The sequence below is a fragment of the Mixophyes fleayi genome, chromosome 1, assembly GCF_038048845.1.
Source record: "Mixophyes fleayi isolate aMixFle1 chromosome 1, aMixFle1.hap1, whole genome shotgun sequence".
Taxonomy (NCBI): domain Eukaryota; kingdom Metazoa; phylum Chordata; class Amphibia; order Anura; family Limnodynastidae; genus Mixophyes; species Mixophyes fleayi.
In genome coordinates this window covers 396,346,627-396,371,038 of record NC_134402.1, presented here as the reverse complement: position 1 = coordinate 396,371,038, position 24,412 = coordinate 396,346,627, and the positions used below count along the sequence as shown (strand labels likewise).

At 41.4% G+C, this 24,412-nt stretch overlaps 1 protein-coding gene across 2 annotated transcripts in view; it reads left to right on the top strand.

Annotated features, from left to right (window-relative positions):
- SKIC3 (SKI3 subunit of superkiller complex) overlaps positions 1 to 24,412 on the top strand; it is a 124,689-nt gene that overhangs the window by 5,968 nt on the left and 94,309 nt on the right. For both annotated transcript variants that reach the window (XM_075181094.1, XM_075181103.1), the window contains exons 3-8: positions 5,425 to 5,568; positions 6,633 to 6,724; positions 9,102 to 9,177; positions 10,401 to 10,541; positions 16,253 to 16,351; positions 19,361 to 19,469. In XM_075181094.1, the coding sequence (XP_075037195.1) occupies positions 5,425 to 5,568; positions 6,633 to 6,724; positions 9,102 to 9,177; positions 10,401 to 10,541; positions 16,253 to 16,351; positions 19,361 to 19,469 (661 nt within the window). The remainder of the gene's footprint in view (positions 1 to 5,424; positions 5,569 to 6,632; positions 6,725 to 9,101; positions 9,178 to 10,400; positions 10,542 to 16,252; positions 16,352 to 19,360; positions 19,470 to 24,412) is intronic.

Below are 24,412 nucleotides of genomic sequence, written 5' to 3'. Positions count from 1 at the left end.
TCTTGTGTCAGCGACTGCTGAGCGGGGCCAATGTGGGGTAAGGAATCTGTGGGTGTCCTGCGGAAAAGTTGTTTGCCTCCTTGCAAGGGCCCCAGGTAATAACTGGACTCTCAGACGAGCCGGCGGCAACCACTAGTAGCGCAGTAGGTATGTTCTCATAGTCTCTGATACCTCCCTGAGTCCATGGCATTTTGTTTAGACCCTGCTGACGTTTTGTTGACTATTTCGTCTATTCAAGACCTATCTGAGCAAGTGTAGAATCAGAAGATAAAACAATACTACGATATTCCATTTCTTCGAAGCCTGTGTACCCTGCAGATGTTTCCTCAACCAGTGTGTGATATAATTTAAGCTGCTGTTTGGAACTCTATATTTATTTACAATTTGCAGATTTCTTCTGTAAGCGCAAAGCTGAAACCTTGCCACTATAGTTTCTAATTTTACCAACAATTGAATCCCTAGTACTACCCTTCCTGGAAGTTGTGTTTATCTACTTTCTGGAGTTCACGTCATGTCGAATTACGTTAAAGAGAACTTGACAAAGGGAGTCATCCACAAATTAACTTTTTCTGCCAAAGCTTGCTTATTTTCTTTTTGAGAAAATAGACCATTCTTTGAGCCCTTGCATTTTCTAGAGAGGATTAAACTAATATAAATTGATCAACGAAGCTATATAATATCCTTCAGATTAAAGTAATGGTGATACGATGACACGCAATGACCATTGTGGATAACTTAATGCATTTTGGGCTGTACAGTGCCCCAACAGTCTTTTAACATTTTGTCATTGACATTTTCACAAAATATCTTTAACAGTTTGGTATTGATGAGAGAGATCACATTCTGATTGTGATTATGATCTCCCATGTTAAATTGTTTTTTTCATGCACTTGCGAATATTGATTGTATGCCAAATATGATAAATGTGTTTTTGAACAGTCCTAGATTGCATTCCTGGGATACATTGATTCTGAATGCAGTCTTCAGATGGTCTGAGAACATATCCATGGTGTTGAACTGGCCACAGCCCAGTGGCCTGAAGTTATGCAATGTTTAACTAACTCCAGAAGCAGTATCTGGGGCTCCAGAGAAAAGGAAAGCACAATTAGTGTTTTATTTAAACGTATCATGAATAAAGGTGGTCTAATGTAGCTTACAATGTTTCATTGAAAAAAAGTATGATAATGATAGCTAGTTATCGCTTTCAATCTTCATGCAGGGCATTTGGGATTGGGTAAGAGAAGATAAATTGAGTTCCTATTGTAATATATGACAATAGTGGACTTATTAGTAAAATTGAAAAATTCGACTCTCAAGATGGAAAATTTAGTTATACCATTGAAGTGAGTCTGGTCTATTGTTGGACTCCAAATATTTCCAGGGGAAGATGGTTTCAATTGATGGAAATGAAGCAGTATGCTTCAGATGAAAAATTCTTAGTTAAAGTCACTGATATACAGTTATGGCCAAATGTTTTGAGAATGGCACAAATATTGGTTTTCACAAAGTTTGCTGCTTTAGTGTTTTTAGACCTTTTTGTCAGATGTTGCTATGGTATAGCGAAGTAAAATTACAAACATTTCATAAGTGTCAAAGGCTTTTATTGACAATTACATTATGTTTATGCAAACAGTCAATATTTGCTGTGTTGACTCTTCTCTTTGGAGACCTCTGCAATTTGCCCTGGCATGCTGTCAATCACTTTCTAAACCACATACTGAATGATGGCCGCCCATTCGTGCCTAATCGATGCTTGGTTTGTCTGAATTTGATTGGTTTGTCATAATTTGTGTTTTTTTGTTTGTCTGCCCGCCTCTTGAGAATTGACCACCAGTCCTCAACGGGATTAAAGTCTGAAGAGTTTCCTGGCCATCGACCCAAAATTTTGATGTTTTGATCCCTGAGCCACTTAGTTATCACTTTTGGTTTATGACAACGTGCTCCGTAATACTGGAAAAGGAATTGTTCGTCACCAAACTGTTCTTGGATGGTTGGGAGAAGTTGCTCTTTTAGGATGTTTTGGTACCATTCTTTATTCATGGCTGTGTTCTTAGGCAAAATTGTGAGTGAGCCCACTCCCTTGGCTGAGAAGCAACCCCACACATGAATGGTCTCAGGATGCTTTACTGTTGGCATGACACAGGACTGATGGTAGCGCTCACATTTCCTTCATGGGACAAGTGTTTACAAATGACTTTACCCCAGTCCTCAGCAGTCCAACCCATGTACCTTTTGCAGAATATCAGTATGTCCCTTATATTTTTCCTGGCGAGAAGTGGCTTCTTTGCTGGCCTTCTTGACACCAGGCCAGCCTCCAAAAGTCTTCTCCTCACTGTGCGTGCAGATGCACTCACACCTGCCTGCTGCCATTCCTGAGCAAGCTCTGAACTGGTGGTGCCCCGATCTCACAACTGAATCAGGTTTAGGAGACATTCCTAGCGCTTGCTGGACGTTCTTGGGTGCCCTGAAGCCTTCTTTACAACTATTGAACATCTCTCCTTGAAGTTCATGATGATCCGATAAATGGTTGATTTAGGTTCAATCTTACTGGCAGCAATATCCTTGCCTGTGAAGCCCTTTTTGTGCAATGCAATGATGACTGCACATGTTTCCTTGCTGCTAACCATGGTTAACAGAGGAGGAACAGTGATTTCAAGCACTACCCTCTTTTTCTTTTTTTTAATTACATTTTTATTGGGTTTTTGTAAACACAGACAGGTTATAGATGCACAATCAACAAGTTTGCATGGTAGGCTGTTGATACAAAAAGACTGACATCCTGGCTCCAGTCCAAAAATGTACTCAAAGACCTGTAAAAGAGATATACCATACACAAATCTACTAGTAACAATATTACAAACAACATACAGACAAAGGGAAAGAAGGGAAGGGGAAACCACATTTGGGGGAGGGGGTGTAGCAAAAAATCCTCACTTAAAACTTCAATTTAGTTTAAAGCTCTGTTAGCCTAGTAGGTTGTGAATCTGCCTGGTACAACACAAATCCACTACCCTCTTTTTAAAGCTTCCAGTCTGTTTTTGTAACTCAATCAGCTGGACAGAGTGATCTCCAGCCTTGTCCTCGTCAACACTCTCACCTGTGTTAACAAGAGAATCACTGACCTGATGTCAGCTGGTCTTTTTGTGGCAGGGCTAAAATGCAGTAGACATGTTGTTTTCGGGATGAAATTCATTGTCATGGCAAAGAGGGACTTTGAAATTAATTACAATTCATCTGATCGATCTTTATGGCATTCTGGAGTATATGCAAATTGCCATCATAGAAACTGAGGCAGCAGACTTTGTGAAAAATAATATTTGTGTCATTCTCAAAGCTTTTGTCCATGACTGTACATGCTGCCTTTCTCGATAAGAGGTTCAATCTACACTATCCACTCAAGCTGGCTAAAGGAGGTTCGGAGCTTATTGGCTTCATCCTTTTAAATGGCTCTGCTCTAGTGCTGGGCACACTCCTTTTCCACCAAAGCTCTTCCATGCATTTGTCCTTATATCTGTCTATATTGCCCAACGTGGGCAACAAGGCCTGATTTTCAGTCTGCATTCCAATTCATCCGAAAGGTGCATTTCAGTCAAGTTCTTCCACACCAGATTCAGAGTGATTTGTTTTTTCCAGGGTACATGTTTCCACTGCTCCTGAGTCCAGTGTCTGTGCTTTACTTCACTACAGTCAACATTTGGCATTGTGCATGGTGATTTGAGGCTTGTGTGCAGCTGCATGGCCATGGAAACCCAATCCATGAAGTTCCTGACGAACATTTCTTGTGCTAATGTTGCTTCCAGAGGGAATTTGGAAGTTGGTAGTGTTAACGATCCCTTTCTGTGAGCTTGTGAGTCCTACCATTTTAAGCTGTTTTTCCTCCTAGATGTCTCTACTTTACAATAACAGCATTTACAGTTCACCGTGGCAAAAATTTGATGAATGACTTGTTGGGAAGGTTGCATCCTTTAACAGTGCCACATTGAAAGTCATTGAGCTCTTCAGTGTGACCCATTCTACTGCTAATGTTTGACTATGGAGATTGCATGTCTGTATACTTGCTATTATACAAAACAATTCAGCAGTGGTCCGTCACAGTAGCCTAGGGTCTACAAGCAGTGCAGTGCCTGGTGGCTCCTTATGAGACATGGGTCCGGTGGTGCAGCTTAACCTAGCAGCCCTGCACACCAGCCACCCTACAGCAGTAAGGGGATTGTCTCACATCTTTGTTCAGGGTACAAGATACAACATGTTACAAGACAAGTTCAGGTTGTCCATATCCATTAATAGAAATAATGATAATAATGAGAAAATGTTATTTTTATGTAAAATCCGATTCCATTGGGGGACACTGAGCACCCACACTTTTATGATTTAGTTCGCCTATTAAATGTTCTTAGGAGGGTTATTGTTTCTCCCTCTTAGTTTATTTCTCTCCAGTTCTCTCCTGTGAGGCTTGTTTAGTAAAATAACTAAATTGTCTACAAGATGAGAATATAGAGCAGGTAGGAGCAAAAGAAAGTGAGAAGTATAAAATCCAGTTTTACCTCCTGTCAATGTTGGGTCTTACTGTTTCCAGTACACATTTTTGGAATGTGGCTAATCATGCTTGAGTGGTTCAGTACTGCAACACCCAGTATGTTGTGTATTTGTGCTTCATTTTACCTCCTGGTGCAGAATACCTGGGTCCCTGTCTAAGGAATAAACACTCATAGTATTAAGAAGTGACTGCAATGTATTTTTAGTACAGTTAACATCCTCTGTTTATGAAAAAAAAATATTTTTCTTGCAAATCTTTTAAATAGTGAAGTTGATCCTTTTGCCTTTGTTAAAATAAGATATTTATTTGGCCAGTTCTGCATTAAATAAGGTATGACAGAAAATTCCCAGACTGTCCCATTCTTGGTACTCTGACCTTTAAATCTGTTGTATTATTCCTTTCCTGTAACTTGAAAATAAATAAGTGAGCGTCAGTGTCTTGTGTACTGCTCTTCTTGTTGTCTGCTTTTCTGATCCATACAAAGCAGAGACTGTACCATCAAATGACTTTTCTTAATGCATAACATGAAAATATGATCCCTGAAAAGACAAATAATGCTGTCATACCACTTTTATTTATGTAAACACTGCAATATACATAAAATCACCTTTTAAACAATGCAAGCTTAAGTTAAACAATGCAGAATGATGGCTGTATACTGATGTGCTGGAGTGTATTACAGTGCACCATAGCTAAGTATTTACTGCAGTGTGTTGGGACAGAACTCAGATTATTAGGCAATTGGAGTTCATTGCAAAAATGATTCTGTGCTTTGCTGAGCTGATCAATGCAACAATCTCTGAATCGTCTGTACTCTGTTTAGTATCTCCATGAACATTCTATTTTTAATTACTTATTCATTTTTCTTTTGCTTTGCTCCCATAAAGGCAGTACTGAAGCTGGAAAAGAATAACTACAATGCCTGGGTTTTTATTGGCTTGGCAGCTGCTGAGTTGGAGCAACCAGACCAGGCCCAGGCTGCCTACAGGAAGGCTGCAGAGCTCGATCCAGAACAGTTATTGGCCTGGCAGGTATGGTGGGGGTAAGGGTTTGGTCAGAGGGAGGTGATTCTCTGGTTTTATTTTGCATTATCCTGAGCACCAGACTTGCTTTCCATAACTTTATTGAAGTATTCTATGTGCACAACAGCTTTCCCTGAGGTAGATTGCAAGGGTACATACAATGTCAAAAGTTTGTCACACATGCATCAATTTCGGACAATTAAAACAAGCATGATTTTGAGAATTTAATCATTGGTATTAATAGTGATCTTGTTATTCGGAGTGGCAGAATTGGCCTATGTGTGGCCAGCAAAATACCTTCCCTCTTGTTATTGTATTTGAAGTCGTGTTTTTGCAATGTTTCAAGATTTTTGATTCTTTTTTTATCCTGGATTAACTTGGATTTTACATTTAGTATTTGCTTAAATATATTTTAGCTATTTAATACATTTTCAGAGCTCATGTTTCATATCTGTCAAATATAGTGGTGGTACATTGTGGTAAATGATTTAGGAAATTATAATCCTTGTTTCTGCAGACGTTTGGCACACTCTTAGGATCCCTTACCCACTGGCGTTAAAATTCAAGTTTTTACTAACGTTTTTTTAACCATAGTAAAAACTTGTATGTGGTTGAAACTTATTGACTTCATATACAATAGCACTCGTGGTAAGGAGTTTGTACTGTGGTGTTGTAATTTGGATGTTGCATTTATTTGTGTTCCCACAAATCACAAGTGCTCATTATCGCTGCATGATCAAATTTGACATGCTCTTTCACTGGCAATTAACTTAAACTCCAGTGGATAACCATCCTTAAATATTCAGGCCAAAAAGGGTTACAGGAGGGCAAAGCGTGTAGCTGGTTTTCCCCAGATTCCCAACTATTATTTGACATTTGTACTTGTGAGGGTCCTCCAGCCTTTGTTCAGTGCAGACTCCATTGTCTAGTGTTCCTGCCCTGTCATTTTAGTAAACCTCATGCAATGTAGACTTCAAAAACTATCCAAAATACACATTTCAGGTTCAAGCCAATTATTAAATTGAAAGAATAACTTAATTTAACCTAATATATTTTGTCTTGAACTTACTTAGGGGTTGGGAAACTTATATGAGAAGGTCAGCCAGAAAGATTTTAAAGAAGATTTGCCAAATGTGTACCGAAAACTGTTGGAACTTTACAAGAGGTAAATTATGAATAACAACTCATTTCTCTTCTTGTCACCCGCCAACCTGTATGGATATACATATGTATCACAAGTTGTTTGCATGAAGTGATCCTGGTTTATATGTGTGTTTTGCCTTTATTTGAGTGCTAAACATGCCACCACATTATGATTTTTCGCTGTAGCTGGAATTAGTGGATTAGGAGATTCCTGTCTGAACACATTTAGGAATAACCTTTATGCTATGTGCTATGTTAGAGATACAACCCTGTTGAGATTTAAGTGGGGAATAAAGTAATGTTATGTTGTTTTGAGATATATGGGCATATTTAATACCACGGGGCAAAATGTGGGTTAAAATGGGGAATATTTTGAGCATAGAAAAATAACTTGTCAGCCAGTTAGATACATTATATTCTGAGGTAATGACATCGATGGAAAAATGTTTTTCCTCCAAGAGTTTCTATGTGTATGGAGAAGAAACATACAGAGACAAGGGAAACACCATAGAAATGCAGAGGAATCGACACAGGGACAGACCACTGTAGCCAAACTTGGATATTGGGTGGCGATGCAGTCCATCTTACTGTGGCCTGTGCATGCAGGGTGTGCGGTGCCTACCTCTGGACACCATAGGCACAGCATTAGTTCTGTCACTGAAGCCATTTTGGAAATGTTCCTTAGGTTGAGGTGAAGATTTGTATCAATTCAGTGAGAAGGTCAGAGACAAGTTTGAGACAGAGTACATTCACTGTTAGTGTGGTGATATCATTCACTGTGAAGAAGGAAGAAAACTTAGGATAATAATTTCAGTAGGGGACCGCTAAATCTAGAACAGGAGTTGCCTTACGTAAGTAAGTTTGTAGATGTTTCACATTTTATTTACCATTTCTGGATGAGGAAGAGGCTGTCTGCAGTGTCCTTTAGTGGGATTACTGACAGGAAGTCTGTCATGTACAGAAAAATAATTCCCTCCACGATCACAGTCAGACTGATATATTTAATATAATGAAGGAACCAGGTGGACTAGGACAAGGAGATTAGAGAATTTTTCTGAGAAGGAAAGATGTATGTGTAAGTATAAGGCACATGGATCCCATACTCTACTGAATGATTTAGAAGTATTATGAAGAATACTAGTCCTATGCTTCATTTTGTATATGTGCCAGAGTCCATTAAGGACTGTGTATTGTTGGAGCATGAGGTGGATTTAGCCAACAGCTATCTGGCACATTGCCACTGAGACTATATGCCTGGTGGTTATTCTGGTGATTAGTGGCTTTCGAGATCCCAAGTTGAAGGAGGAAGAAGAGCCTGGGGAAGAGGGAGATATCGAGATGGATGAATCATTTCTAAGCTCTAACCAGAACGTTGCTAATCTGAGACTTTGCCACCATGTTTTGAGAAATGAGGCATCTGTAGAGCAGCCTCTACAGCATTTGCTGGATGAGTCAAGGAACATCTTGTGCAACTCTACCGATGCAGGAATTTATATACATTCTCATTTACCTTTACACAAATAGAACTTGAGGTTGTATATGTACTTATTTCTTCCTATTCCTTGTTGTCTAGAGTCTCAAAAACTGTAACATTTTATAAATAAAAGTTGGGAGAATTCTATTCGCTTAATATCAGAGAATATGTTATCATGCATGGATTCACACAGTCCAAGGTCATGTGTGTGACTTCTCAACTTTTCGATAAAAAAATAGTCCACAGTCAGTACCAGGATTTCAATAGAACCTAAATATTTGTATGTATTCTAAAAGATACTTAAATAAGTTATTGTTTACTGCCTCTGCTCATTTGCCTAACAGGGATATTTTCAGGTTTAAATGATTAAATGGATCTAAGCTTTCCTATACTTGGCAGGCCAGTGGCCAAATCTCTTACTATCCTGCACGTTGGCCAAAAGGGCTTCTGCATCATGTGGGCCCTCTAGGACTCTACCGCCCAGGCCTGTGCACCATCAGAACCCCACCTAGGCCTCTCTACATCACATCTTGGCCTCGGCACCATAGTGAACCCCACTATGTCTATTGTTCCCGTTTCCTTCTTTGTCACTCATAACCCCCTTTAGAATGTAAGCTCTCACAGGCAGGGACCTATACCCTATGTCTCATGTCTGTACCCTATGTCTCATGCCTGCCCACTCTCTATCCCTGTTTTGGCTTGTGCTATATTATTTTTGAATGCCATGCGATTTGTTCAGTTAATTGCATTTATTAATTTACTTATCTGTACCTATTGTTCTTATTTGTATGTACTTATGTAATTTTGTTGTATGTTGTAACCTCCTATGTACAGCTCTGCAGCAGCTTTTTGGCACCTTTATAATTAAAATATAATACTACTAATAATAATTCTGTCCTATTTGACATATGATCTTTTATTCTAGCTCTGACAAGCAAAAGTGGTGTGATGTTTGTAAAAAGCTGGTAGATCTGTATCGACAGGATAGAAAGTATTTGCAGGTGAGTGTGTAAATCTCTATTTGCAGCAGTAATGGATTACAATTATAGTGCCCACAAACAAATGCAGTAGATATATGTAAATCAATGCCTCATTTATGTCTAGCATCCAGAAAATGAGGTTCACAGGTACTTTATTGATATCTCAAAATAGAGTTCTTTTATTGAGAAACATGTTTATGTTGTACACATTCTTTGTAGACATTGGTAGAACAAAGTGTATGAAAAGATAGTGATGTGCTTTTGGGTTGATTGCGTCAGAGAGCCACCTCTGAAGTATGTGGGATGGCAAACATTTATATTCAATTATAATAAGCCCTGGACAAGGGAAGCTGCTGCTTAGACTTATACCTGCACACATTTGTAGAATGATTATCAGGGATAAGAAAATAACAGTGATTGTTTTCCCACATAGAAACGCTGTGTGTATCATCCAAGTGCTTATTTTATGACACCTGGAACCACTCCTCTTTTGTACAGGAGTCCAGGACTTGAATTTGCCTTAAATTCATACACAGCTGTAGGACACATTGCTAAGAGGTTAAATAATGTTGCAATTAACGCTTATCTTAATTGATGCACTGCTTCACCGTTGTGGCTATGTTACATCTTCTTAATATCTATCGTCTGTACATCTACGAAACAAACCTTCAATTATAGTGTACTGAGTGTTGAATTGTTAAAGTGATTTATTTTATTGGAAAGTTCCAAAGGAAAAAGTAACTTGTCTGGAACATGCAATATGATTAGGTGCATTTGTATAAGGTTGTGCAGGATGAGTGGGCAGAGCTAGAATTACCTTTAGCCAATCAGAGCATTAGAATGTTAAAAGTAGCACTGAATATTTTATCTTGGTCAGCTCCTTTTGTCCATGTGGTAAGCGAGTTTGAAGAAGAACCGGCTAAAGCTACATGCAACCAATCAGAGCATGAAACCTTTAATCACAGCACAGAGTATGTGATGTGAGACTACTGCTAGTGGTGCAGGAAGATAGTATTTTGGTGCCAAACATAACTCTATATGAAACAAAGATTGTACATCCAACTTCTGTAGATTCATTCATAAAATATAAATAGAAGTTGTTTGGAAATTATAAAAAGAATGACCCCTTTACTTTAAAGTGTGATATCACTTTAACTTTGATATGCAACATTCGTGTGACTGTATTGTAGCTTTAAATATTTGATCAACTTCAACTATAGATTCATTTGACTTTTCAATGACAGGCAGCACAAACATGGCAACAGTTAATCATATTAAAGCAAGATGAAGGTATCAAGAAGGATGAACTTTACCAGCTCTGGAAAAAGATGACGGAGTTGCTGGAAGAGGATACAGAACTCCAGGATAATGAGATCCAGCAGCAGGTAAATGTATGCTAACCTCTATAACAATGCACTAAAACATCTCATTATATTTTAGATCAGTCCCCACACACAGCCTTATACATATCACTACATGCACAGATAGAGAGACATTCACAATATTACATGGGTTTTCATTTATTGAAATATACAATATGGAGGTCCCTCCATAAGTAATGGAACAAAAAGCCTCTTTTCTTTTATAAAATAAGACAAACGTAAAGATTGTTACCTTTTATTTCTCAACATTTCTGCACATTTAGGGCTTGATTCATCTTCGAACACAAATCTTTTTGTATTGAGTATTGTACGTTAAATAGCTCTGCACATGCGCCAGAACAGAACTTATGTCATTAAACGCTATTGCATGCAATTCATGTCCGAATGCAAATGACACGGCTGTCTACGATTTGAAGGGAGAGAAGGGGCGGATGAATGTAAGCAATGTACAGTATGCATTAAGAACATTCTGATTTATGTATTTAATGTAAAAGAATTCATTAACACACATAATTATCCCACATCCAATTGGGAGATACAGGAGACATTGTGGTATAGTGTAGATGAGATAGGCATGTGGCATTTTAAGAAAGTTGTTAGTTAGCCCTAGCTCCTCTCCCTCTTTACTCTTCATTCCTGTTTAGGCTTCAGTGTACTTTGTATCCGAGCGTGTAAGACGTTTGAGGCTGCTATACAGCCCCTGTTAATTTTTTATTTTTTTTTGTATGTTTTTTTTTTTTTTACTTTCCCACGGGGCTTCCCAAATGTCTGAAAAAGCGTCTGGCTGTGCATGAGGCCATCCACTCCCTGATTTCTACCTGGGTAGCTATTATGGAATCACTAAAAGGTTTTTTTGTTTTATTTCAACTTGTTTCTTGTTCCAAAACTCGACGGTTTGTTCAGCCCGATTCTGAATCTAAGATCTTTAAACACTCAGGTCAGGGTACCCAGATTCAAGATGGTGTCTTTTTTGTTGGTGATTCAAAGTATGGAACAAGGGGATTTCATGGTGGCTCTAGATATCAAGGATGCCTATCTGCATGTTCCCATCTGGGAGTGTCATTAATCCATCCTGAGGTTTGCGGTTCAGTCGGTTCATTGCCAATTCCAGGAATTTCCTTTTGGTCTGGCAGTGGCTCTGCGGGTCTTCAACAAAATCACAGCGGTTATGGCTGCACTGTTTTAGTCCAAGGGAATTCGGATCATCTCTTACCTTTTATGATCTTATTCTAAAGACGGAGTTCCTGGCGATGCTCCTGTCCCATATCCAGGTACGACCCAGACTCTAGAGTCCCACAGTTGGATCTTCAACTTCAAGAAGTCAAAGTTAACTCCAACCCAACGGATGATCATTTTGGGACTTCTACAGCTGGTATTCTTGCCTCTAGACAAAATTCAGGCTTTACATGGTAAGATCACTCTGGCTATTGATCCAAGTACCTGTCATTATCGTTACTGCATGCTCTCAGTATCTGTATGTATATATATATATATATATATATATATATATATATATATATATAGATATGATTGTGGCTATGGTTTGCATACTAACACTACCTAACAAAAACTCATGTGTTCAATTGAAAAGTTGATTGCGGTTTTATATATTATAGGAGTATTATCTCCTTTTTTTATTTTATTACTGGATCCATAATACATGTATTTGCATTATTAAATGTAAAAAGTATAAATTTATTCTGCCCTGGTTTTTGATATTTTTACCCATAACACCATTTATTCCAGAGTGTTATTTAGCGCTGTTATCTCTTGTTCCAATGGTAAGATCTCTGTTGGCTTTCAAACAGACCTCTTTACACTTCTTCATGAGGGTTCTGTGCAAGATGGTATCTGCTTTCGAGGTGGTCCAGTTTGCTCAGTTTCATGCATGGGAACTCCTTTGGAAGTGCAAAAGATCTCACCTGAGTCTGTGCGGTCAACTGTTCTGTCTTTCTCCTCGAATGCATCAGTCGCTCCTTTGGTGGCTGTAGAAAAGCAATGTCTGCAGGGGACGTCCGTTCTCGATCTGTGATTGGACCTTGATTACAACAGATGGCAGCCCTTGGGTTGGTGGGTTGGGGTGCCGTCTGTCTTCACGCCCAGTCTCGGGGTCTTTGGACTCTGGAAGAATCCAAACTTCCAATCAATGTATTTCAACTGCGAGCAGTGTTCTGTATGCAATATTTGTTGCAGGGAAAAGCAGTGAAGATAGTCTGAAAATGCCACAGCGGTGGCATACCTCAATCACCAGGGCGGCACCAAGAGTCCTTTAGCAGTGAGAGAGACACACAGGATCTTTTGGTGAGCCCAATCTCGCGTTGAGGCTGTCATGTAAATTTTCATCCTGGGATAGAAAATTGGAAAGCTGATTTTCTCACCAGGCAGACTCTGCATCCCGGTGAACGGTCCCTCCATCCGTAGGTGTTTCTCCAGTTGGTAGACAGGTGGGGTCAAACGGGCGTTTACATGATGTTGTCTCAGTTGAGCCACAAATTTCCACTTTTCTGTTCCCAGGCAAGAGATCCTCGTGCTGTCTCAGTAGATGCCATGTCTGTTCATTGGAGCTTCCACTTGGTTTACCTATTCCCACTGGTAGCCATGCTTCAGAGGGTCTTAAAAAGATTAAAGAGAGAGGCTTCCGAATAGTCTGGTGGCAGAAGAGGGCTTGGTACACCAATGTTCTCGGTCGTGGCATCTGGCGATATGACCAGAACTGTTAAGGCAAGGACCATTTTATTATCTCGGCTTTAACGTCGTGGCTGTGGAAGCCATGATCCTTCCAGTCAAGGTTTTGTCTGGGTGTGTGGTGGAATCCATGCTCCAGATTTACAGACCAGGTTCAGCTAAAATAAATCTTAATGTCTGGAGGACATATATTGCCTGGTGTCAAAGGAATTCTTTTCGGTTGTCCAGGTTGCTTATGTTCTACTGGATGGCCTGGATGCTGGTCTGCACCCTAGTTCACTTAAGGGTCACATGTTGTCTCTTTCAGTCTTTTTTCTAAGAAACCTTGCTATCATGTCTGATGTTCAAACTTTCATTTAGGGGGTACTTCATGTACAGACTCCATATGTTCCTTCGGTAGCACCTTGGGATTTAAGCTTGGTGTTTAAATGCTTTACAGCATTCCCCATTTGAACCCTTGGATTGCACCTTAAACCCAAGATGGATTTAAAGTTTTTGACTTTGAAAACTGTTTTCCTCTTGGTCATCTTGTCCGCTAGAAGTGTTTCAGAGCTTGCAGCATTATCATGCTAGTCTCCTCTTATTAGTTTTAATGAGGCTAGGGCAGTTCTTTAAACTAAGTCGGCTTTCCTCCCTAAGATGTCAAGATTCCACATAAATCAGTACATGTCATCCCTGCTGTGACCAAATGTTAATCTTGGAGGAAGAAGTTTTTCTTCGTTCTCTAGATGTAGTTTGTGCTTTGCGTACAAATGTGCTTAGGACTCAAGATATGCGCAAGACAGAGCATTTTTTCGTGCTCTATGATGCACACAAGAGAGACTAACCAGCCTCTAAGGTGACTGTTGCTTGATGGATTACGGCTGTATTCCGTCAGGCTTATGATGTGGCTGGACAGCCTGTGCTGGATAATCTTCGGGCTGACTCCACGAGGTCAGTGGCTGCTTCCTGGGTGACACGGCATGATTCCTCGACTGAGCAGCTGTGTTGGGTGGCCAATTGGTCCACCATTCATACGTCGTTCACTCGGTTTTACAAGTTTCTTGTGTTTGCATCAGGGGATGCAAGTTTTGGAAAAAGGTGCTTCTTACCATTTCTTCTGAGCGTTCCCACCTGTATTGTAGGCTTTAGGATGTCCCCGTTGTCCCAAAATTGGATGTGGGATAAAATAGGATTTTTATAGTTGTGTAAAATCTGTTTCTCCTAGTTCAGTGGGGGACACCGGATGCCCAACCTTGATGCTCTGGTTTCTCTTTTTGTTTGACATGTTGTCTTTTTTTGGTCAAGAGAATGTTATTTTTTTTTCTTTCTCTGTTGTTTTTATCTCTACAGTCATGGGCAAAAATTTTGAGAATGGCACAAATATTGGTTTTCACAAAGTTTGCTGCTTCAGTGTTTTTAGACCTTTTTGTCAGATGTTGCTATGGTATACTGAAGTAAAATTACAAGCATTTCATAGGTGTCAAAGGCTTTCATTGACAATTACAGTTTATGCAATATTTGAAGTGTTGACCCTTCTTTTTGAAGACCTCTGCAATTCGCCCTGGCATGCTGTCAGTCAGGAGCTAGGGGGAGGAGCTAAGGCTAACTAATAACTGTCTTAAAGTGCCACATGCCTATCTCACCTACTCTATACCTCAATGTCCCTGGTGTCCCACAATGGACTAGGAGAAATGGATTTTACGTAAGTATAAAAATCCTATTTGTTATTTTTTTTATTATTTTTTTTTGCATGCATTCGGACTTTACATACATATGCATGTGCTTATCCTGATGTCTCTTCTGTCTGTCTACATACGGCAGGTAACATTTAGCCAGAGCAAACTTATACCCAAATTTAAATGAAAATATTTGTACATGGTCTTACATGCGCACAAGTTACATGAATGCATTTTAAACGCTAGTTGAGTTCAGGTAATGTCCAAGAATGAATCAAGCCCTCACTCTTTAACTTTTTAGATCAGTAACTATTTTCTTGTATTTCATCCGCTATTCCAGGTGAGCATAAGTACTATAATGGTCTAGCATGTATTTCTTATTGGTCACTTGTTTCTTCGTGTATTGATGTTTCACATACAGGTCTATGTCACACTGTTGTATTCTCATAGTGACACTGACCTCAGAATGCTACTTACATAGTATTGTTCTAAATTTATAATGTTCTTTTTGGCATAAATGTTCAACAGAACCATAGCACATAAACTGGACATAGCTAAACCAACACTTAAGAATAATTTGAAAAGATAATGTCAATCGTGTTATAGACGTTGAGAAATTGGCAATAACAGGGGCAGCAGAGAAATTGAAGTGTGGTTAGAAGAGGTTCAGGGGATCAGAGGTTGGAAGAACACTAAAAGATCAGAATTGTATATGTAGCACAGCACGATGAACGCCTCCCATCAGCACTAAAAATAGAAAGGGCAGATTACAGTTGGCCATTAAAAAAAGAGATGAGCTGCAAGATCAAAGTGTTTGACAAAACCTGGACCAGAGGCATGGCAAGATGAAAGGGCGATGAAATGCATGAATAGCAGATAATTCAGAATATAGCTTCATCTGTGAAATCTAGTTGCGATAGCATCATGGCTTGGGGGAATGCATCTGGAAATGCCAGTCTACTGTTTATTAATAATATGGTGCATACACAGTGACTTTAAATGTGTACAGAAACATCTTATTTTGCTTGCCTACATGTCAGTTTTCTGATTAAACCAGTTGAATATGCTGAAACGTGCACAGACTTAACGCAGTTATTGTGTGCAAAGTATTTTCAGACAACTTATTGTTATTAAATGTTAAAAATAATATATATAGTGAACTACCTAGAAATATGTTGCTGCCGACATAGTTGTTTTTACTTTATGGAGGTCACTACATTCTTCTATGCATTGTGCTGTTTTAGGCTATAATTATTGTAGAATATAGTATGTCTGTATAAAGTGCCCTTAATATAAAGTGCTGATATTTCGACTATGTTCTTATGTACAATTGCTTTCACTGTATGAATAACCAACCTACATCCATTGCAGCTCTTAAATGCATTTGAAAATGGTTTCACCTGTCTGGAGGAAATTCCAGGAGAAGAACACAGGGCACTTTGTAAGCGCTACATTCTATTCTTGTCCAAGGTAGGTTATCTGTAGTCCTTCAGAATAGTATCCTATTCTAAAACTAAAAGCACAACATACACTTAGGAAAATGGGCAAATTATACAGATTGTGACAGTACAGTGGGTATATCCCTCTATCCTAGAACTTTTAACTCTTTCTTAAATCTCATACCATAATTTAACCTCTTACCTTTCATTCATCTACCATTAGCAAATCAAGAAATTAAGTGATAAGCCCACAGCAGTGGACATCAAATTCAGCACAAAAGATGTAGCACTGACCATGTGGCATCACCAGCAGTGTCAGTAGTTATGACACTGCAGGTCAAGTTTTTAAGCAGCTAAAAAAAAAAAAAAAAAATAATAATAAAAAATGCACATGTTAAAAGTGTTTTTTGTTGTTTTTTTGAAAGACAAGTTTTTCCAAAATTTGGCTAATGTCGATCTGCTTGCGATTAATATGCAGCTCTCCTATATCTGTTATATGATTGGAGTTGTTGGTGATAGTGCTGTAAGATTCTGGTAGAAGTGGGAGTCTTGTATTAGTGACGTGGAAAATGAGTTCAAAAACCTCAATCCCCACGTTTTTTGGCTAGTGGGCAACTCCGAAAAACATGTATTAAGCTCCACAACCTCTCTACTTGTATACATTTGGTCAGATTTTGTGTGGTATACATCTGTGAACAATTTTTACGATCATGTCAGAAAACTTTATACATTTGGACATCTTGATTTAGAAAAATTTTGTCCTAATCTTCGCTTGTGAAAGATTCCCTTAATTCTGATTCCCATTTTGTTTGGAAATCTAGTTTCTTTCCTTCAATAGTGGCCATAAGTGTTTAAGTCACGATTTGGGATGGAGTATTTTTGCTGCAAGCAGGAGAAAGAGAAAAGTTCTCATACTGTTTCTGTATTTTAGTTATGCACAAGTTGTACCATCTGGTTAAAGAAAAGTTCAGGATTAGGTTTGCAAGGGTGATATGGTATGACAACGGGAGCTCAAATTCACAACAGGATTTTTGCAGGACAAGTTTTAATGAAAATATCAAACCTGACAGGATATTTATAAATGTATCAATCTTCATATATTAAAGGATGAATGAGTACAGTGTAGGTTGTAGTTCAACAGCTGGAGAACTGCATATGGTCATGTCATGGTATATTTTTCCTACGGGTCCTGCCAGTGGCAGCCACCAACTTCAAAAATGAATGAAGTGGCATCCACCTAGTGTGTAATGTAAGTGATGAGGTCAGCCTATACATTAAGTGTCAATAAAATGTGCGTCTACCAGGACTACACTGATTGCAGATGAACATCTAATTTGCATGTTCAAGAGACTACATGTCAAGTACACTTTTGTTCCCCTAATGGAATGTTATGTACATGCTCTGTGGATGGGGTATAGTAAAGCAAAGAACACCTAAGAGACCATAAAACAACTAATATAGAATCAAATTGTATGAAGTAAGCCACCTTAATAAACAGAATTTCAGGTATTCAAATTCATCTGTGTCACAACTATATAGCGTACCTGCTATTGTTGACGCAACTCGGAAGAAGGTGCGAAATGTAACGTGCCCCTGGTATTCACCAGGGACCCCCGCAAGGAGGTATGGACTCCGCTGCAGGAACATGCAGGTCACGGTCCTTCCACGAGTCAATAGCGAGATACAAGAAAGGATTGTCAGACAGGCAGAGTCGGTAATGTTCTGGTAATAGGAGGTACACAAGGATATCCGTAGGGGTGGTGAGGCAAACCGGGTCAGTAACGTTCAAGTAGTGCAGTACAAAGGGGAGATCCAAAAGGGATGGTCAAACGGTCCTGGTCAGAAGGGTCACAGGCAAACGAGGAAGGGTCAGGAACAATACTGGAACACAGGAGAAATGCTAGAGGCAGGAAGACCTGATACTCTGGCACAGATGAGTGCTCAGGAAGGGCCTTTTATAGTTTGAGGGACCAATGGGAGACTAGTGGGGGACAGCACTGGTCTCAGCTGCCGCCGAGACTGTAGAGTAGCGTCCCGTTACTAGGTAACGGGACGCGCATGTGCAGAAGGCCGGGCCGGGCGGCCGGGACTTTCGCGTCTGGATGCCTGGCAACCAGATGCGCTGGGCAATGATGCAGGCGGCCGTCCCGAGAAGACAGCGGGACGGCGCCTGACAATCTGTACACCAACTGTCAATTTTTTTTAAACAAAAATATGAAGTACAATAACTTGGTTTGTATATTTAAACTGTTGATCTGATCCAGAGTATAAGTGCATTATAAATTGTATCCTGAATTACTCTTTGCATTCTACTTTATTATTATCATACATAAATACTTGATGCACCTATTGTAAACTTTGATTGCACTCTCAAAAGGGTTTTCAGTTTTTGAAAACATGCGACAGAGGCTGGTCGCACCACAGCCAATAAGCTCTCTACTGAACAAGTGATTTGTAAGCAGAACAAAAGCCACTGAAGGAGAAGTACTGCATAGAGATTCATTGATCTCTGCTGATTGATGTACCTTGCTTGGAGAGTGCAATGGAAATGTTATGCCCGCACTATTTTCTCTCTGTCGTCTCTGGACCATGCGTATCACTGCTGATGAGTGGTGCAGCATAGAGATCAATGGACCGCTATGCTGTGCTATTATTCCAGTGGGTTTCTCAAGTTGCCTTCTGTTAGAACGCAGCTGATAAAACCACTCGTGTGGATGAACCATCAGGAGGAATTCCACGCAGCAAAGACCTTGTACTCTGTGTTACAGCTTAAGAACTGTGGCATTACTAAATACAGAAATATGTCTTTTCTGTTTAAGAATTAGAGCCAGAATTTTAGGAATATTACATTGGCACTTTACACAAAATACTCTCTGTCTTCAGTATATGTTGAATAAATAAAAGTTAAGATGCACAATTCCATTATATTTGGAAAAATATGAGAGGAATTTTTTTTGCAGCATATTCATAGTGTGTTTATGCAACGTGAGATTATTAGGAGCTGCTGTTTGGTAACATTATATTTGTCTATCTGTATCAGATGGCGGATGAAGAAACAAAGTTAAAGGAGACATGTAACAATATCACTGCATTGTACCCTTCCTTCTGTTATCCGCAGGAAGTACTTAGCTTGCACTACATTAAATCTGGTAAGACATCTTTTCTTTCTTCGAGTACTATGTGGTTATTGACAGTTTTCAAATTTGTGTTTGCGTGTGGATTTTTTGTTATTATTTAATTTCTCTCTCTTCCTATCTGGAGCACACTGCTAACCTGGTGTTGAGGTGAGGGCGATGAGGAAAGAGTGAAGCTCCTTCCCTCTCCCAACCCCACTCACGTAAAATGAACCCCAGTTCATTTTAAGTGCCCAAGGAATTGGGCAGATTTCAATGGTGCTGCTGATGACTTTATACTTTTACTCCAAAGCAGGAGCTGGTGCCATGCGTGTGCCTTGTCCATAGGAGGAGGTGATGCAATTCTGGGGGATCCACGCTGCCAAAGTTACTCTACGCCAGGGTGTACCCAGTTTAGTTGGTTCTGTGAAGTGCTGGAAAATGCAAGATGGCCACTGAAGTTGAAGCTCATACCATTCACCATCTGCTCCTAGGGGAGCTCAGGCATGGAAATAGAAGTTTCTCTTTCATCCAGTCTGGGGGACACTGCTTACCATGGGTTGTGGAGGGGAGCTTGGGGAGTTGGCACCTAACTAGTTAACTTTAGTACTGCCTACAGACCCCTCCCCTCTACAATCCCCGCCGCCTCTTCCTCCTCAGTTTTTTTTAGGTGCCCGTGGAGTTGGGCAGTGTTTTTTAGTGCTTAGTTTAAATTTACATTTTTATTTTATTCTTTTGAAATTTTATTCACAGATGGCAGCGCTGGAGTGTGTTCTACTATAGAGAACACACTCACAGCAGAGCAGCGCAGGCATTCCCCTGTCAGATGAGAGCCAGCGGCTCTCACTGACAGGGACAGAAGAAACGAGTGCCTGAATTGGGAGTGACAAGCGGTCTCACGGACCGCTGTCACTCCTGGAGCCTCCCCGATAACCGGCGCTGCCACTGCAGGCATAGAGCGCCGGTTATCGGACATTTCACATAACGGCGGCCATCTTGGATTTCGGCACAGGAGTGCTACGGTGGCTGAAAAAGAAGGGGGCTATAATGGGATCCCCCCTCATGCATAGGAGGGGGCATCAGGAATTATCTGCTGCGGAGACCTCTCCTGGAGGTCTCCACTACTCTGCCTTTAAATGCCTCTTATTTTTTATATGGAGAATCGCTAACAGAGGCAGCATTACTGAAGGGGGGAGCTAAGAAATAGAGTTCCCCCTCCTTTCAGAGAGAGAGATGGTCTAACCCGGTCTTCTGGCGCCAAGGAGAAGCCCAGGAAGAGAGAACTGATCTGAGGGAGCGGGCACCAGGATACTGCTGCTGGACTTCTCCCCTGTTGGGCCTATGGGCTAAGTATCAGATTTATTTAAACACATATTCTGTATTGCTGTATACAAGTGAGCTAGTAGGGGTTATGTTATAGTTCTCCTACTTGCTTAGGTATTATTTTGTGTTTAAAATACTACAAGTACAACTTTTATATCTAGATTAGTTGATTACTTGTAGTTACACTTTTCTCTCCACACATTTATCTCTCTCTCTCTCTACTCAGCTAAATTTATCAATTTAGGTCTGTGTGTTTGGTGTGCGTTCCTTTATTAAAAATGTCAGATAAGGGAAAGGGCCCTATTGCAAAATATTTTACATGTTCTAAATGTAATGTAAAATCACCTTGTGGGCAGAAGGACCCGTTGGCGTTCTGCTCTGTCTGCGAGGCAGGGGTCCCCCCTGCGCAAAACCAGCATGTTTCAGCCCCACTGACGGAGGAACCGGCCTGAGTGACCTCCCTGACACAGTCGGTTTCCTCTTTAGCACAGATGGTTTTTTTCAATCTAATAAATTGCTATCTACTGTGACTACTTCGGTGGCTAATAATTCTAGTACTCAGTTGGGCCTCCCTGTTACCACAGGTTCTATTGGAACGTCTATACCAAGACCTTCCTCTTCTCATACAGACCTAGCCCCTGTTCCCACAGATCCGGCATGGTCTACAGCATTTATAAAGGGTTTGGATAAACTAAACCAGTTACTTGAATCCCCAAACATTCCGCCTGCTGAAAGAAGGAGGCCTAGATCTGATAATACCCTTAGGGTCCTTTCAGACTCTGAGGAGTTTTCAGAGGAAGAGGGGGAAATTATTTCTGATCCTGACCAGGTTTAACCTTTGGGACAGGAAGAAAGCTCTAAAAGCCAATTTATAATGATTTGGTTTTAGCAGTGAGACAAGCGTTGGACCTCCCAGAACCAGAGGATACTACTCCTAGAGACAGAAGTCTCTTTAAGAAGGCCAAAAGAAAGGCTATCCGTTTTCCCCCTTCTGTGGAACTTGAGGATATTGCAGAAGGAGCCTGGAAACAGCCTGATAAGAGGTTCTCTGTTCCCAAAAGGTTCTCTTCCCTGTACCCATTGCAGGAGGAATATGTCGTTCGCTGGGAGAGTATTCCAAAAGTGGATATTCCAATAACCTGATTGGCAAGCACACTTTACTCCCAGCTCCAAGTTCTGCATCTCTGCAGGATGTCAATGACCGCAGAGTGGAATCCCAGCTGAAATCTATATTTACGGCTGCGGGTTCTTCCTTTAGGCCCACATTTGCTTCGGCTTAGGTGGCTAGAGCCATGGAAGCATGGGCAGACCAGCTGGCAGAGGCCTTGCAGGACTCTGATTTACTTCCCCTGGCTTTGCATTTGAAGGAGGCATCGGGGTAACTTTGAGGCGGCCCAGAACACAGCGGCTGTATCCTCTTCTATTCAGGCTGCATCTATTTCAGCAAGAAGAACGTTATGGCTGAAATACTGGGAAGGAGATGCGGAATCAAAAAAGTCAGTGGAAACCATACCTTTATCTGCAGCAGGTTTGTTCGGTCCGGAATTGGATACCCTGATCTCCCAGGCAACGGGGGGCAAAAGTACTTCCTTGCCGGTATTCCCTAGCAGGAGCCGAAACCCTCGGGTCAGCTCCTTTAGTCAGCCTTTTCGGGGGACCTCCTTGCCTAGAGGACAGTCCTTTAGAGGCAGACAGCCCAATTCTCGAGGCTCCTATGCCAGGGGGAGATCCTCGTTTGCAGCTAGACGCCAGGCCTCCAAGACCCAAGAAAAGCCTGCGTCCTGACGACCACTCTGTTCTCCTGGAAGGGGCGCCAGTGGGGGGACGTCTGTCTTTGTTTCAGGAACAGTGGTCAGCGTCCTCCCAAGATTCTTGGATTCGGGGCATTATATCAGAGGGTTACAGGATAGACCTGCTGGGCTCGGTTCCACATCGTTTCTTCATGACCCCGCTCCACCCGAGATCCATCAGGAAGGCAGGCGATACAGGATTGTGTCGCCTCTCTTCTTTCTCAAAGAGTTATCTGCAGGGTCCTAGATTACCAGAAGGGACAGGGGTTTTATTCAAACCTGTTTCTGGTCAAGAAGCCGGACGGCTCCTTTCGTCCCATCCTAAACTTAAAGGGCCTTAATGTGCACTTACGGGTGGACAAATTTCGGATGGAATCCCTAAAGTCAGGGATAAACGGATTACAGAAGAATCAGTCTATGGCGTCCATAGACATAAAAGATGCATACCTCCATATTACCATTTGGATCAAACATCAGTCTCTTCTAAGATTCTTGGTGGGGATCCTTCCTCTATCCGTTTCGGGTCCTTCCCTCCGGCCTCTCAACGGCACCGAGGGTTTTCACGAAGATCATGTCAGTTATGGAAGCATGTCTTCACCTTCAAGGAGTTCAGGTCGTGCCCTATTCAGACTACCTGCTCATCAAATCCTCCACGGAGAATTGCTTTACGTCATCACTTATCCCTTACCTTGGCGGTTCTCGAGGGCCTGGATGGCTAATAAACCTAAGGAAATCCCAGATGGTTTCATGTCAACGCATGGTTTTCCTAGGGCTCATTATTGACACCAGCCAGCAAAGGATGTTCCTGCCTGTCGAGAAGATCAGTTCTATTCAGAGTATTACTACTCAGGTCTTGTCCTCTCCCAGCCCCTCAATGCACTTGTGCATGCGGCTGCTGGAAAAGATGGTGGCCTCCTTCGAGACCATCCCCTTCGGTCGAGCCCATTCTCGATGCCTTCAGTGGGATCTGTGGACGAAATGGTTAGGATCCCACCTACGTTTGGTTCTCCAGAGAATCTCTCTATCCCCAGGGTGAGAGATTCACTTCAGTGGTGGCTGATGCAGGGCAGGATCACAAGACAGTGGGCAGGTGTTTCGCTCCATGGTCTTGGATCATAGCCACGACGGACGCCAGCCTTAAAGGTTGGGGGGGGGGGCGGTAATCCTGCACCTCAGGCTCCAGGGACTTTTGGTCGGTTCAGGAATCAGCCCTATCCATAAACATGCTGGAGTTGAAGGCAATTCTACTGGCCCTCCGGGGGGCCCAGTCCCTCCTCCAGGGCCACCCTGTCAGAGTTCAGTCAGACAATGCCACAGCCGTGGCATATGTCAACAGGCAGGGAGGAACCAGGAGTGCAGCTGCAATGAATATTGCAGCTCAAATTTTGGTTTGGGGCAGAACCGGGGGAGTGGTCACTCCATCCGGAAGTTTTCCAGTCCCTGGTTCAGAGATGGGGTCTTCCGGACATATATCTCAGGGCCTCCAGACACAACAAAAAGGTTCACAGGTTCTGCGCAAGGGCAAGAGACCCCTTAGCGGTGGCAGTGGACGTCATGACGATGTCATGGGAGTTCAGGTTGGGATGCCTGTTTCCTCTGATCCCCATGCTTCCTCGCGTACTCAGAATTACTGGCAGACCTCCCTGCCTTACTCGTCTAATAGCTCACTCATGGCTGCGCCGAGTCTGGTACGCGGACATAATCTCTATGGCGGAAGGACAGGTTTTCCATCTTCCGTCTCGAGACAACCTTCTTCTGCAGGGTCCCTTCCGTTACCAGACTTTACCTCAGCTCAGTTTAACGGCATGGCTGTTTAAGCTAGCCTCTGGAGAGGGCTAGAGGTTTTTTCCTCCAGCGTGGCGAACA